The 17180-nt window shown below is 42.8% G+C and overlaps 1 protein-coding gene across 1 annotated transcript in view; it reads right to left on the bottom strand.

Moving 5' to 3' along the window:
* FAM227A (family with sequence similarity 227 member A) overlaps positions 1–17180 on the bottom strand; it is an 89386-nt gene that overhangs the window by 22604 nt on the left and 49602 nt on the right. Inside the window, exons 14-16 of the mRNA XM_079936542.1 lie at positions 11964–12058; positions 1919–2047; positions 3–184 (exon numbers count right to left, since the gene is read on the bottom strand). Coding sequence (XP_079792668.1) covers positions 3–184; positions 1919–2047; positions 11964–12058 — 406 coding nt within the window. The remainder of the gene's footprint in view (positions 1–2; positions 185–1918; positions 2048–11963; positions 12059–17180) is intronic.

Below are 17180 nucleotides of genomic sequence, written 5' to 3'. Positions count from 1 at the left end.
ACCTGAGGAAGTTGTTGTGCAGCTCCTCCAGGTACGCATTGAAATGATTCCACTCACTCCAGTGAAACTGGTTCAGCTGGTGGAGGTCGTCCCTCCGCTTCTTCATGTTGCTCAGGGTCAGCCTGATGACCTCAGCGTATGTCAGGGTGGACTCAGTGGCTTTCATGTCGAGGAAAACCCCACACTGTCAGTTGGTATTGACTCAGCATTATTATTAGTGGGATGTGTCCAGTACACGGGGAGGAGGTGGGTGTGATAGCAGGATGGGGAAACCGACCTGGTTCTGGAAATCTGAGCAGGAAACCACTCCATGGCCTGCTTGGGAAAGAGAGAAGCTCTCCTCTCCATGGCTAGGCCATTCCCCATCTTTTAATAAAGTCTTTCTCCCCTCCTGCTGATGGAAGGGCTAGGAAGTGCTTGTTTTAGACTACCATCTAAAATTCTTATTCTCTTATCACAGTGGTGAACAGGAAGGGATTCCAACTTTCCTTTCCTCTCAGGCCCAGTCCTCATTCCCCGTCTCAGGTTTGTATGTTGAAAAGTTCTCTCTACCTTCGCCACCCCTCCACCCCTTCTGAACTGGTCAGAATCTCAGCCACACTCATCACGAGCTGTGGGACATCAGACAATCTATGTCATCCTCTACGTCTCCATTTCCTTACCTATAAAATAGATAGCACCTACCTTAGATGATGTTAATGATGATAATGATAGTCACTATTTTTTTTTAGTGCCAACTGTATGCCATTTAATCCTGGTCACAACGCTACTGATTTGGTATAACCATCCTCACTTTAGGAATGAGTTGATAAAGATATTGAGCTTAGAGGTTACGCTGTGCACATGAGATCTTAAAGCCAGTGGGTTGCTGAGCTGGGACGCAAATCCGGGGCTGTGTATCCCCAACCCAGGCTCCTTCTACTACACTACACTGTCTTTACAGCACAGTGAGGTGATATAAGGGAAAGCGTTTTATAAACAATAAAGTACTATGAATTGTGTGTTGTTAATCTCTGCCTACAGATATATAAATACGCTTGTGGGTATGAAGTGCTGTAGGGCACGAGTTAAGTCCTACCTACTTCATTATGAAAGCTCCTCCTTATGGGGTGCTGTACGCTGATAGGTAACGTTCAATCATTTGTTACCTGCCGGGCACTATGCTAACTAAGCCTTTACTGGTGTTGTGCCTGTTCTCTGCATCACAACTCTATGAGGCGGGTACTCTCATCTCCATCTTATAGATGAAAAAAATGAGGCTCAGAGAGAAGCTGGAACTTGTCTAAGATCACTCAGCTGGTGAGCAGGTGAGTTGGTTCCTAAATCCAGGTCTATTTGATTCCATGTTCTGACCCTCTACGGTAAACTGTTAAGACTCAGGACACCAACGCATATCACACCTGTTTTCTTAAGATCTGAGCTTTTTACCATATTTTTAGGATAAATGTCATGAGGGCCAAGAATTTGCTGATGGGTCTGGGGAGGGGTGTGTGTGAGGAGGGTGCTGGAAGAAACATACCCCTAGACACCAAAATTCCTGATCAATATATACTGTGGGGTCAGTGAGCATCTAGGAGGCATTACTGAGTTGCAAAATATGTTAGAGTCCCTAAGTAGTCCATTCTTTCTGGTAGAAAGGAAGAGATTATTGCACACAGGGAAATTCGACTTGCCCAGGGTCCCACTCAGCCAGTGCACGAGGCAGATTTGGAATTAAAATGAGCAAGATTCCGACCCGTAAGCTCGCAACAATGGTCACCCTTGATGGGCCCCTACTATGTGGCAGGTGCTGTGCTAAGGGCTGGATGCCTGTCTCTTCACCCCTGCTTCTGGGAAGAGGAAGCAGGGGCCTGGAGTAATGTGTGCCCAGCCCACGGTGGAAAGGATATGGGATGGTCTTGGTTTTTTCCCTCCTGACCATCAACACGTCTCTGCCAGGCTGCTGCAGAGAGGCGTAGTTCAGGAGGAAGTACACAATCAGAGGGCTCTTCCCATAAATGTTGAAGAGGTTTGAAGTCATCTCAGGGCTTTTGCAGGCAGGGTAAGACTGAGTAGGAAAGAGATAGGAAAAAAAATAAAGGATATTATCATTTTTACAGCACATATTAAGAAATGTAAAGGTACTCATATCCTTTATCTAGTAACTCCAGTTTTAGGATGCTATCCTAAGGAAATTACCCACAAGAAAAACAGATTCAGGCACTATAATGTTTACTGCAGTGACAATTACTACAGCAAAAGGTTACAACCACCTAAATGTTCAAGGAGCTGTTGACATCTCTACCCAAAGGAACAGTACGCCACTATTAAATTGTTTATGAAGAGTTGGTACTAAGACATTGTTTCAGATATAACAGTAATTTTAAAACTCAAGATACAAAATTAGGTAGATAATATTATATATTTTATATAAAATGAATATAATTATATGAAATCAATCAACCAAAAAAAAGGTAGATAAGAGACTAGAAGTGTAGTTACCAAAATGTTAGCAATTCGTTCAGCAAATATTTACTGGGTGACTACTGCGTATACACACTGATCTAGACACTGGCCTTTCAGCCAAGAATAAGACGAATTCCAGCCCTCACGGAGCTTGTATCATAGCTGAGAGAAAAACAATAAACAAATCAACATGATACTATGGAATAATAAGGGCTTTAGGTAAGAATCAAGTAGGGCAGGGGGTGTGGGTGGTGGGATGGGAGACTGGGGAGGAGAGGGATCTTTTCCATGGGGAGGTCAGGGAGGACTGCCCTGAGGAGGAGTGATCGCGGCAGACCCTGAATGATGGAAGGAAGATCTGGGCGATGTTCCAGGCAAAGGGGACAGCAAGTGCAGGAGACCCCAAGGCAGACAGGAGCTTGGTGTGGCTGAGGGACAGAAACCAGGCCTGCACGGCTCAAATGAGAACAAATGATGAGGCTGAAGAAGGAGCAGGGTCTTTGGGCGACAGGAAGAAGTTAGGATTTTCGAAGTGTGATGGAAGCCACTGGAAGGTTTTGAGCTGGGGCACATCTGATTAATTTTTTCTAAAGATCCCTTTAACTGGGACTTTCCTGGCGGTCCAGTGGTTAAGACTCTGTGATTTCGATGCACGGAGTGTGGGTTCAATCCCTGCTGGGGAACTAAGATCCTACATGCCACGTGGCACGGCCAAAAAATACAAATGAAAAACAAAAAAAGATCAGTTTAACTGATGTGTGGAGAAATGACTGCAGTGGGTAAGCGTGGACACTAGAAGAGCACTTGGGAGCCTCTGCGGTGGTTGAGGCAGTGCTGGGGTTGGGAATGGGGAGGGGTGAGAAGTGATGGAACCTGCAACATACTATGAGAGCAGAATTGGCAGGATTTGCTGATGGAGTCGATGTAGGTGTGAGAAAGACAGGAGTCAAGGGTGACTCTAAAGGGTTAGGTGCCAGTTTCCCAGCTGGGAAGATGTGGGAAGACGCTGACAGGGCAGGAAAATCAAGAGGTCTGTTTTGGATGTGCTGTATTTGAGATGCTAATAGACAACCAAGAGGAAACAGAGATCAGGAAAGAGAACAGGCAGGGGCTGAGAGTAATCTGTTTCCCTTCCTTATATTCCTCTGCCTTTTTCCAAAATGTCAGTGGTGATTCTGTGCTTCTTTTGTATTTTTTTAAAAATACGTTTTATTTGGACGAAGCGGTTATAATCTAACGAGACAAAAATTCTGTCTCACGAGTGAAGGCTGCAGCGGCACCTAACCACACTCTTCTCTGTCCTATTCATTTCAATTGCTTAATGAGATTTCCTCTATGGATAGCAGGGTCTCTCAACCTTGGCACTTTGACATTTGGGGCCAGATTTGTTGTGGGAGACTGTCCTGTGCATTGCAGGACATCGAGTGGCCTCCGTGGTCTCTACCCAAGAGATGCTAGTAGTACTCTACCCCTCACCCCCAGCTGTGACAACCAGAAATGTCTCCAGGCATGGCCAAATGTCTCCTAGGGTGCAAAACTGTCCCCAGTTGAGAACCACTATTCTATAGCAAGATCCCACTGGAATCACAGAAACTTGGGGTTAGTAGAGCACCTATAGATCATTTAGTCCAATGATTCCTAAAAGCCCATCTCCAAATGCGGGCCAGTCTGTGTTCAATGGTCTCCAGCAAAATGAGGGAAACAAGGAAAGATACATGGTAGTAGTAGGGTTTCCCTGGTGGCGCAGTGGTTGAGAGTCTGCCTGCCGATGCAGGGGACACGGGTTCGTGCTCCGGTCCGGGAAGATCCCACATGCTGCGGAGTGGCTGGGCCCGTGAGCCATGGCCGCTGGGCCTGCGCGTCCGGAGCCTGTGCTCCGCAACGGGAGAGGCCCCAACAGTGAGAAGCCCGCATACCGCAAAAAGAAAACAAAAACAAAACATTGTAATAAATCTGACCTAAAGTAATTTTTTTTTTTGGCTACCGCCACGCAGCTTGTAGGATCTTAGTTCCCTGACCAGGGATCGAACTTGTGCCCCTACAGTGGAAGCATGGAGTCCTAACCACTGCACCAACAGGGAATTCCATGACCTAAAGGAAATTTATTCACTTATGGACTCTCTTTTATTCTGAGATTGTCTTTCTACTTTTTTTATATTAATGACCTTTCTTTTATGAAATGATGATGATACCAGATAGCAGTCATTTTGTTTAAATGAACTTATTTAGTGAAAAAAAAAAAAGTTTTTCCAAGTCTAGAAAAGTCCAAAGATCTAGAACCACTAATCTAGTTCCACATTTATTCAAGTGCTGTTCTTTCAGTTGCCCAGTACCCATTCTCCTTCTGCTAACAACCCCCAATTCTTGTGTGTTTGGGGGAGTTTACTTGCCCTCTACTGCTTGAAGGACTTTAAATCAAATGTCTTGCTCCCCATGTGAGCCACAGGAGCGAGGCTTGGAAGCCTTTGTAGGCTCTGCCAGCCAGAGCCTTTCTCTCATCCACCCAGTTAGAGCCAGAGCACATGGGATAAGTTTGGTCAATCAAAACTCCGGTTTCTGGGATTTTGAGTCCTGAGTGGGGTGAAATATAGACTGAAAACACATGGGGGTTCAACCATACCAGAGATGTCACCTTGAAAAGCTGGTTCAAGGGTTGCAACTGCCTTGATTCTCCTCCTGGTCCCTGGACCGATTTTCACACTGTTCAGCTAGCTACTCAATGTTCTTGCAGTGTTTGCTCAAGTTGGCATATTTTGTTACTTGTAAGCAAAGAATCCCAACTGATACACATCATTTCAATAATATTCTCAGTAGGTACTTGCCCATTTTTGCTTCCCTAACTCTGGAAACAAGGAATACACTCCCTCCTGAAACATCCAGTTCCACTGTCAGTAAGCATCCGGTTTCTCCTCCCAGGGAAAGGGCTGGCTCAGGGCCATAGCACTGGGCAAAGACAAGCCACTAGGCAAGAGGAGAGTCATTCTGGAACCTCAGCTCCAAGAGGCAGGTAGAAAGCAGAGCAGAAGCTAGAGTAAAGGGGTTGGCATCAGAGACCTGGCAAGAGGAATGACATGGTTTGAGAGCCAGAGTGGAACAGGAACCAGGAGACAGTCTGCAGCCAAGCCGGAGGGTAGAGCTGGTTTAAAATGACAGCAGCTTGGACTCCTATGAAGTTCCTTCTTCCTCTAGATAAAAATCTGACTCTCTGTAATTCCAACCCATCTCCCTCCAGACTGTGTGTTACATAACAGTCCTTAAAATATTTGAGGAGGGAATTCCCTGGCGGTCCAGTGGTTAGGACTCTGAGCTTTCACTGCCGGGCCCAGGTTCAATCCCTGGTCGGGGAACTAAGATCCTGCAAGCCGCAGAGCGTGGTCAAAAAAAAAAAAAAAAAAAAAAAAAAAAATTGAGGAGAGCCCTCACATCTTCTCTAAGTCTTGCTTCTCCAACCTAAACATCTTCAGTGCCTTCAGTGACTCCTGGACCCTCTTTCTCTCCGGCCTGGTCCCTCTCCCTGAACACATGTTAGATGGGACCATCTGAAGTGGGACCATCCTCCTCCTTATTCTGGGCCAGTTGTATATCTTTTTAAAAAGTTCTTTGTTTTGACATTTACATATCCTTTTCTGCTATCTCTGAGAGGGAAAACATTTATTTGTTTATTTTTTTACAAAATAAATTTATGTTCTTTGTGAAAAATTCATACAACGTATAAATGTATATAGTAGAAGATGAGTCTCCAACCTCACTTGCATTTTCTAGGAATAAATACTATTAATGTTTTTCCGTGTATCCTTCCAAACCTTTTTATAAGCACATAATGACTTTATACCAAAAATGTATTTCAAAAATAAAAACAGAATCATACTATACACCATGTTTTATTACTTTAATTTCTCACTCATCAGTATCTAAGTATATTGCCTATAGTATTCTCTTGATGTATTAATTTTAGACATTGTTGACTTTCATTCTTTCATATGATAAGGTATAAATCTGTCTTAACAGCAACAGAGTATCTGCATTATGAGCATTTCACAGTTTACCTATTTATCTACTGAAATGTTAATTTTCCTCAGTTTTTGCTGGTACAGATTAATGCTGTTAGGGATGGCCTTGTATGAACATTTCTACAGGATAGATTCTTAGAAGTGAAATTGCCAGGTCTTCAGTGTATGCCATTAAAATTTGATAGAATATCCTACACTCATGACAAAACACCTAAAAAATGCTAGAAAAATATTTAAAAATCCTTTTAAATGAATGAAGGAGCTTGTAAGAAAGTAAGGAAAATCCTTCGAGGCCTAGGGAGGTAAGGGAGCCCTGAAGTTGGATGCCCTGATTCGAAACAACTTCAAAGGGAGGTGGAATGATGGGTGTCCTTTGCTTGATCCTGGTGTTAAGCCAGACACCTCCACTGTCCCACTGTTCTGTAGGTTCTTTGATGCTAATGACTTTATCAAGTTACCGAGGTCTCCTTCTATTCCTAGTGTAGAGGGATGGCAAAAAACTGACTTTGCTAGTACCAGAATACACCAGAGGGAGGGGACTGTCCTTTCTCAGGAAAACAAAGATTAGAGCCAAAGGCAGAGTGAGAGCTGCATTGCTCTACATTGGAGGTGAGCAGGAGTTTGGGGAAAGAAGAGGGAGGAAAGGGCACACGACTCCAGAGGATGGTCTTGCAAACTGTGGGATGACTAAAGGATTTTAAGAAGGGCAACACACATGAAAGGTCTTTGCATTACTGTGATATGGTCCCCCTTCTTCCCACCTCTCTAAACTTAGTAAAGTTTTCTATATACACAACACACCCACACAGGCCTTGTGTGAGCAGTTTTTGTGAAAATCAAGGGAAGAGGTGGTACGTGCACAGCACATGCAGGACAGAAGAGGAGCTCGGTGCCATAGAAGACATAAGTCCCCAGAGTTCAGATATTTGGGGGAGGGTATGAGGCTCCAAACAAATCATATAACAAATGCTTGAACCAACTTTAATTCAATTCAAAGGAGCAGAGTAACCGCTGGTGACGTCTGGGTTATGCGAGTAAAGTTTTTTATTAAAAATAGGTGATAATAGGGCTTCCCTGGTGGCGCAGTGGTTGGGAGTCTGCCTGCTGATGCAGGGGACGCGGGTTTGTGCCCTGGTCCAGGAAGATCCCACATGCCGCGGGGTGGCTGGGCCCGTGAGCCATGGCTGCTGGGCCTGCGCGTCCGGAACCCGTGCTCCGCAAAGGGAGAGGCCCGCGTACCGCCAAAAAAAAAAAAAAAAAAAAAAAAAAAAGGTGATAATATAAAAACATTGGGGAAAAAAATGGGAGAGAATGTTTCATAAGATCTTGGAGTGGTAAAGATCTTTCTTAGTAGGAAATGAAATCCAGAAGCCGTAAAAGAGATGACCAATAAACATGTCTGTATAAAATTTTCAATTTTCTAGAATAAAATACCGTAATTAAAGTAAAAAGGTTAAATAGGAAACATTTTTTGCCAAATATATGACTAAGAATTGAGCTTCTGCAAATCAAAAATGAGCAGAAGACTAAGAACCTTAGAAACAGAAATAGTTCTACTAAGAATAGAAAAAAACAAAAACAAAACCAAAGGACATGAAGAGGCATTTCACGGAAATAGAAATTCCAAAGGATTATAACTATAGGGAAATAGATTTAACTTCACTTATAATTAAATAGTTAATATTGAAACAATTATAACATAGCATTTTCCCCTCATCGCAACGGCAACAAGTAATTTGATAATGTACAACATTGGCAAAGGTACGTGGATAGTCTCTCACATGCTGCTGGTGAGAATAGAAATTGGTACAACTTCTTTGGAGAGCAATTCAAGATATACAATTGATTTAGGAATTCTACTTCTAGGAATTCTTCCTACATGTATACTTGTACATATGAGACAAGAAACACACAAATACCGAGATGTTCAAGACAGCAGTGTTTATAATAGCAAAGACTGGGAGCACATACATGTCCACGAATAGGAAAATGGTTAATGAATTATAGAATACAGGTGCAACCATGAAATAAGATTGTGATAGCTCTGTATGTGCTTTCATTCGGAATACTCTCTAAGATATGTTGAAATCAGTACAGAGTCTGATTTAGAACATGGGGTCTGGAGTCACACTGCTTGGGTTAAAATCCTGGCTCTACTCTTACAACTCAACAACAAAAAGACAAAAACTTAATCTAAAAATGGGCAAAGGATTTGAACAGACATTTCTCTAAAGAAGATATACAACTGGCCAATAAGCACATGAAAAGATGCTCAGTATCATTAGTCATTAGGGAAATGGAAGTGAAAACCACAATGAGATACTACTTCATACCAGCTAGGATAACTATACCAAAAAGAATGGAAAATAAGTGTTGGCAAGGATGTGGAGAAATTGCAACCCTTGTATGTTGCTGGAGGGAATGTAAAATGGTACAGGCTCTGTGGAAACGTTTGTCAGTTCCTCAAAAAGTTAGACGTAGGCTTACCATATAACCCAACAATGCCACTCCTAGGTAGTACATATCCAAGAGAATAGAACACATATGTACACACAAAAATTTGTACATAAATGTTCATAGAAGCCATGTCATTCATAATAGCCAAAAGGCGGAAACAGTCTAAATGTCCATTAACTAGTAAATGGATAAACAAAGTTTGGTATAGTCATATAATGGAATATTATTCAGCCATAAAAAGGTGAAATACTGACACATGCTACAACATGGATAAATCTTGAAAACACTATGCTAAGTGAAGGAAATCAGTCACAAAAGGCCACATATTATATGATTCCCATTTATACGAAATGTCCAGAATAGTCAAATTCATACAAACTAAAACTATATTAGTGGTTTCCAGAGGCAGCGGGGAGAGGGGGCTGGGGAGTGACTGCTAATGAGTATGGGGTTTCTTTTTTGGGTGATAAAAATGTTCTGGAAGTAGATAGTGGTGATAATTATAGAACCTTGTGACTATACTAAAAACCACTGAATTTTACATTAAAATGCTGATTTTTATGGTATGTGAATTATAGCTTTTAAAAAAATCTTAGCTCTACCACTTACTAGCTATTTGACTTTGGGCAAGATACTGAATATTTCTGAGCCTTAGTTTTCTGATCCATAAAATGGAGATAATAAATAAAACCTACTTCTCTTAGGGTTGTGTGAGGATTAAATGAATTAACACGTATGATGTGTTTAGAACAATGTTTGCTATATAAGCATTCAATAATTGTTAGCTATTATATGCTAGGTTGAAAAAGCAAAGTGCAAAATGGTGTATATATTATACCAATTTTTGTTTTAAAAAACTGGTTTATATTCCTTGACATGCATCAGAAATTTCTAGAAGGATATAAGGAAAAACTTGATTCGCCCCTGGGGAGGGGGCATAGGGTCTGGCGTGGAAGAGAGATTAACTTTTTGTGTGTGTGTGTGTGTGGTACGTGGGCCTCTCACTGTTGTGGCCTCTCCCGCTGCGGAGCACAGGCTCCGGACACACAGGCCCAGCGCTCATGGCTCACGGGCCCAGCCACTCCGCGGCATGTGGGATCTTCCCGGACCGGGGCATGAACCCCGCATCCCCTGCCTCAGCAGGTGGACTCTCAACCACTGCACCACCAGGGAAGCCCGAGAGATTAACTTTTTGTTACATATCCTTTAATACTGTTTGGTTTTACCACAGGCAAAAATTTTTTCAATAAAAACTATGGTATTAAAAAATAATAATAATAAATAAATAAATAGGGCTTCCCTGGTGGCGCAGTGGTTGAGGATCCGCCTGCCGATGCAGGGAACACGGGTTCGTGCCCCGGTCTGGGAGGATCCCACATGCCGCGGGGCGGCTGGGCCCGTGGGCCATGGCCGCTGAGCCTGCGTGTCCGGAGCCTGTGCTCCGCAGCGGGAGAGGCCACAACGGTGAGAGGCCCGCCTACCGCAAAAAAAAAAAAAAAAAAGAATGGGCAGCAGATTGTATCAGTGCTGTGCTTCTTAAAGTGGTAGAGTCACGTGTTGGCTCTTCTGTCAGGAACATCTAGAAGGCCCCCCACCCCCACCCCCGGTGAATAGCTCACTGACGCATCTCCCTTCCATGTGTCTGCCAGGCCATTCACAGGCCATTCAGCTGCTTTCCACTCCTGTTAAACTCTGCCACTATCCACTCTAACTGCTGGGCTTCACCACCCCACCAGGACAGATCCCAGAGTAGGACGTGACTACTCATCTCCTTGTCTCTATCTCTAGAGCAGCCCCACGATCCTCGTCAGCGGTAAGCGCCGTAACACTGCTGGGCTTTATTTCCCCCATTTTACAGAAGAAGGTCAGTAGAGTTAAACAACTCACTCAAGTAACACAGCTGAGGAGATAGATGCAGCACCAAGATTTGAACTCACGTCTGTCTGTCTTTTCCACCAGGCCCTGCTACTTCTCAAAAGTTTCACTGCTAAATGCTGAGGGGAAATAGGCAGTGGAATAATTATGGAGAAACGAAGAACATTGAAGAAATCTTCTACAGGGAATTCCCTGGTGGTCCAATGGCTAGGACTTGGGTTCAATCTCTGGTCGGGGAACTAAGATTCTGCAAGCTTCACGGCGCAGCCAAAAAAAAGAAAAAAAAAAAAAGAAAGAAAGAAGGAAAGAAAGAAATTGTCTACAATACTTGCTATACTTGATCCAAATTCTATGGCCTGACTTCCTTGCTAGTTGGTGGCTTGGGGAAGCCCCAAAGCCTCTTGCCCTGTTCAGGGTCCTAAGGGCCTCTTCCCACTACATAAGACTGAACTTGCCATTGATATAAACTACCATGCACCGAGGTTTGTAGGGAAGATTTGCAGGAGGGGAGGAGAAGAGGAGAGAACACACCGTAATCCTTCGCCTCTTGTGTTCTGGGGGCTGTGCTGGTGGCAAAGCTCAGAGGGTAAGAGCTCAGGCTCAGAGTCAGGCAGATCTGCGTGCAAGTCTTGGCTTTACCACTTATTTGCTTTGTGAATTTGGACAAATTAGTTACCTGCTCTGAGCATCACTTTCCTCACTAATAAACTGAAGAAAAGCAGGAGTAATGATCTCAAACGACTGTAACAGTAAAATAAAATACACTGTATGCACAGGTTTAGTATAGCACCTGACATGTAGTGAGTAAGTGTTCATTACATGTTAATTATCATCACTACCTCAGGTAAACCTCATAAGAACACCAGGACCTAGGAATTATTGTCCCCATTTCATAGAGTAGAAAACTGAGACTCTTCTCTTTCCATTACACCCAGGCTCTTGAGTTTCAAGCAAGTAATTTAAATCCTGGAGAAATCCAGGCAAGATTCTCACTCAACTTGTGCCTACCTCAGTCAGTAATTACCCTTACGAGATTTCCTTACTGTTTCACCCAAGTCTACAATCAGAAATACCCCAGTTCTTACCCTGACATCTTCACAGAGCTAGCTCTTGTAGCCAGATCTCCTAGCCCCCTTTAAATCATCTCTGCTATTAAGTTTGCAATCACGTGCTCACCGGCTTAGGAAGCATATTCTCAAGTTTTCTTGCCGCAGATATCCTTTTGACTTGTTGTGTTGCTTTCCTCAAGACCAGAGTCTGATAATTATGCTCTGTCAATGCAATATGGACAAAAAATGATCAATAGGGCTTCTCAGCTATGATGAGAAAGAGCATATGGTAGACCTCAGCTTTCTATTAATGTGAAAATGCCTGGGTATATTCAGATCATTGGGAGATGCTAGAGGAAGTCACTCAGGTAAATTCATAGAATTTCACTTGCATTTTAGCCAGATGTACACTTGTGGCCATACATTTGTCCATTTACTAATCTATCTGCCCATCCTTCTATCCATCCATCCAACATTTTGCTGAGCCTAACTATGTGCTGGGCCCGTGCTAGGTGCTGGAAGTAGACTATCTTCAAGGAACTCACAGCTTAGTAAGAAAAAAAGACAGGTAAATGATAAGTGTAACACTAACTAATGTGCCATGACAGAATTCTCTGTACAATACAGTATGGTCCCAGAATAAGGAAGAAGGAGCCTAAAGGCTTTAAAAATGCTAAGCAGAATCAGGAAAGGTGTTGTGATTAAAACAGAAAAAAATATCCAACTCTTGCATAAAGTTATGGTTCTTCTGTAGAAGGTTAATAGAGCATATCTTAAAGACAGGCAGAGAGAAACAACAGATTATCTATAAACAGACAACAATTAGAATGACTGCAGAGTTCTCAACAGTAACAATGGAAGCTAGAAGATGACAGTGGAATGAAATCACCAAAGCATTAAGGTAAATGTGTATACCCAGCAAAACTATCCTTTAAGAAGAAAGATGAAATAAAGACATTCATAGAAAACCAAGGGCACTTACCAAGAGAACTGCAGTAAGGAACTGCTAAAAATTCTCCCTCTCTCTGTATATGTATATATGGGGGAAATTACAGAGAGGAGAGAGCTCAAGAAAGGAATCCTAAATAATTGGGTACGGATGCATGTGCTCACCCCTGAGCTGCACATATAAATGTGTGTCTGACCCTAAACAGATGGCTTTGAGAACTGAACTACAGGGAAGATCACTTCTCAAGTCTCAAATGTGGTCCCCGGGTAGCACACATCTAGGACAGATCAAAATAGCACTGCAAAAGTTTTGAAAACTGAACTAACATTGAAACCACAATCTACAAAACTTATGACCTGAGCCTAACTGGGTGAATTGCCTGCTAAAACAAAGGAAACAAAACACTCCAACATGCTTCATACATTTAAACAAGACTCAAAATATTCAAAATATCCAGAATAGAATCCAGAATTACTCAACCTACAAAGAAGCAGAATAATCTGATAAATTCTCAAGGAAGAAAGACAATCGGCGTCACCAATCCTGAAATGACTCAGATGTTGAAATCATCAGACAAAGGCTTTAAGGCAGCTATTATAACAGTGCTTTAAGCAGTAAGGGTGAATACTTCTGAAATAAATGAAAAAATAGAAAGTCTCAGCAGAGAAATAGAAGCTATGACAGAGAACTGAATAGAAATTTTACAACTGAAAAATACGATAATTGAAATAAAAAATTCACTGGATTGGATCAATACCAGAGCGGAGGTGATGGAGGAAGGAGACAATGAACTTGAAGACAGATCAATAAAAATTATCCAATTTGTGTGTTTTCTAATATCATATGTGTGGTTTTCCACACCAGTTCTCCAATTCTCTGAAATAAACTGGGTGTCTAACAATTTAATTCAATTTCAAATCTACCTGGAATTAGTGTCAGATCCCACTAGTTAAAAGACTCAATCCAACAAGACTGTCCCCACTTCAAGCACCAGTGTCAAATGCCACCCATACTTCTATCTAGCTAACTATAAATTTGGGGGTTCCCATGACCCCCTTGGGTTCAATAATTCAGTAGAATGGCTCATGGAACTCAGGAAAGTGCTATGCTTACTATTACAGGTTTAGTATGAAAGACACGACTCAGGAACAACTAAATGGAAGAGAGACATAGGGCACGGTATGTGGGCTGGAGCACGGACCTTCCATGCCCTCTTCAGGCACATCACCTTCCCAGCACATCAGTGTGTTCAGCGACCTGGCAGTTCACCAAATCACATTGTTCAGGAGTTTCTATAACTCAGTCTCCAGTCTCTCTCTCCTCCCTGGAGGCTGGGAGGGGTGAGGCTGAAAGTTCCCACCCTCTAATCATGTTTGGTCTTGTGTTTTTTTTAATATTTATTTTTATTTTTGGCCGCCTTGGGTCTTCGTTGCGGCACGCGGGATCCTCCACTGTGGTGCGCAGGCTCTTCCTTGCAGGGCATGGGCTCCTCTCTAGTTGTGGTGTGTGGGCAGAGCACGCAGGCTCTATAGTTGTGGCCCACATGCTCAGCTGTTGTGGTGCGCGGGCTTAGTTGCCCTGCGGCATGTGGGATCTTATTCCCTGACCAGGGATCAAACCCGTGTCCCCTGCATTGGAAGGTGGATTTTTAACCACTGGCCCACCAGGGAAGTCCCTCATGTTTTGGTCTTTCTGGGTCCTATCCTGAAGCTACCTAAGGCCCCAACCTGGGTCACTATATTAGGATATACTCAGGTGTGGCTGGAAGATGCTAATAATGAATAACAAAAGACATTCCCATCACTCAGGAAATCCCAAGGGTTTTAGGAGCTCTGTGCCAGGACCTGGGGACAAAGATCAAATCTGTATTTTTATTACATACACAATCTGAACAGTGTAGACACAAAAGACCAGAAAAAATGAACAGAGCCTCAGGGACCTATGGGACAATATCAACAGGTCTAACATTGTCTCATCAAAGTCCTAAAACGAAAGGAGAGTGTGCTACCAAAAAAAAATGGAAAAACCTCCCAAATTTGGCAAAAGACATAAACTTACGGTTTCAAGAAGCTCTGCAAACCCCAGTCAAGTCAAAGTCAAAGAAACCCATGCCCTACACATCCTAACAACCAGCTGAAAGGCAAGACAACTTGAGGGCAGTCTAAGAGAAATGCTTGACACAAAAGGGGGACAAGAATTTAAATGACTGTGGATTTCTCATCAGACCCTTGAGGCCAGAAGCTGTGGAACAACATTTGAAAGTGTGGAAAGGAAAGAACTTTCGACCCAGAATTCTATAACCAGAAAAAAATATCCTTCAAGAATGAAGGTGAAAATGTAAAATAGATAGCTAGTGGGAAGCGGCCACATAGCACAGGGAGATCAGCTCGGTGCTTTGTGACCACCTAGAGGGGTGGGATAGGGAGGGTGGGAGAGAGACGCAAGAGGGAGGAGATATGGGGATATATGTATATGTATAGCTGCTCCACTTTGTTATAAAGCAGAAACTAACACACCATTGTAAAGCAATTACACTCCAATAAAGATGTTAAAAAAAATAAAGGCAGTCTTGTGAGTAGGCCATTAAAAAAAGAAAAAAGAATGAAGGTGAAATAAAGACATTCTCAGAAGAAAGAAAACTAAGCGAATTCATTGCCAGCAGGCTTATTTTAAGTGAAGGGTTTTCTTTTGGGAGGGGGCGTGTAAGAAGGAAAATAATACCAGAGGGAAACTTGGAACTTCAGGAATGAAGGAAAAGCAACAGGAACTGTAAATATCTGGTTATATATAGTAAGTACAATATATGTAGTAAATATATAATATATATTATAAATCTATCTGGTTATATAGAGTAAATATAATACTGTATTTTCCTCCTCTTACATTCTTTAAACTATGTACGATAATCACTTCGGAATGCTGTTTGGCATTTCCTCAAAATGTTGAACATATGACCCAGCGATTCCACCCTAGGTATACATACACCCAAGAGAAATGAAAACATATGTCTACACAAAAACTTGTACATGAATGTTCACAGCAGCATTATTTATGATAGTTACAAAGTAGAAACAACACAAACTGAATAAAGATAAAAACACTCTATCTAAAACATTTGTGGGATGCCCAGGACACAGACGGAACTCTACAGCATTAAATGGTCATTTTAGGGAAAAAGGTCTCCTTTTCACTCAGTTCAAACTATTTTCTAATTTCTCTTGATACTTCCTCTTTGACTCATAGGTCTATATATGTATATTTTGGGGACTTGCAAAGTCTCCCACAAATACTTCCCTCTATTTGGAATCCCCTCTATACCTCTCAATGAGCGGCCCCCAAGTTTTGGGTTTTTTTAACAGCTTTATTGAGATGTAATTCACGTACTTCTCCATTTCTCCATCAAGAAAGAGGATTGCTTAACTTTTTTCAAATACTGATGGCATGTGTGAAATGGTCTAGAATGATACTTACGTGTTTATGTTCTAACTCAGGTTTCTCAGGTTCTATACTCGCCTCTTTGGCATCCATTAATTACAGGGCCAAACTAATGGCCAAAGTCGTTTACACCTCCTCCATGATCCAGAGCCCATACTCTGAACTACCTCCTTTATCTAACTCTCACACCAAGCCAATATTTCCCCTGGCTTAAATCAGCCCAGGCCCAGGTGCCAGACAACTAGGGACAGCCCTTATACTCCAAAGCCCACCGGAATGATTCAATATAGCCAATCCTAAGTGGTTTACCCTGTCGTGTCTTGCCTTTCCCAAGGAAATCCCAGTAAGGGCTGTGGCCTGTGCTTTCCCCTTGCTCCTTTTGAAACCGAGCGGGGCCCTGTGGGGCTCCCAGGCCCTGAAACCAAGTGGAGGCTGGGCACGGAGGCCTCCTTTTGTCCACCATTTCTTGTAGGCAAGACGCCAGCCTCCATGACCTTCCCTGAGTTCCAAAGGGTGGATTCAAACAGTTGCTAATCAAGGGAGGAGCAGACAAGAAACCACCTGAGACAAGAATAAGGGGGGGGGGGGGCGAGCCCTGCACACACACTAATCTTGTCAGGACCCCACCTTTGAACCACTGTTATAAAACCCCTCATCAAATCCTCTGGGGTGGGGTCACATAGCTTTTATGAGGCACAAGCCCAGTGTGTCCCCCTTTGCCTGGCAAAGCAATAAAGCTATCTGTAGTGGAACAACTGAGGACATGGAAAGGAGACGTAACCCATGAGCGCCCCCCCCAACAAACTGGGGGCTAGCGAATAAGCCAGAACTGTAAACAGTTCTAAATGCTTTGAGCGCCCCCCCAACAAACCGGGGGCCTACAAAAAAACATTGAGTGCTTTGGGCACTGATCCATGAGATGTCCTCAGTATAAACAGAGTGGTGGGAACGCAAGGAAAT

This window comes from Stenella coeruleoalba, assembly GCF_951394435.1.
Source record: "Stenella coeruleoalba genome assembly, chromosome: 11".
Classification (NCBI taxonomy): Eukaryota; Metazoa; Chordata; class Mammalia; order Artiodactyla; family Delphinidae; genus Stenella; species Stenella coeruleoalba.
Note: the sequence above shows the minus strand (reverse complement) of the source record. Positions and strands in the feature narration are given on the sequence as shown.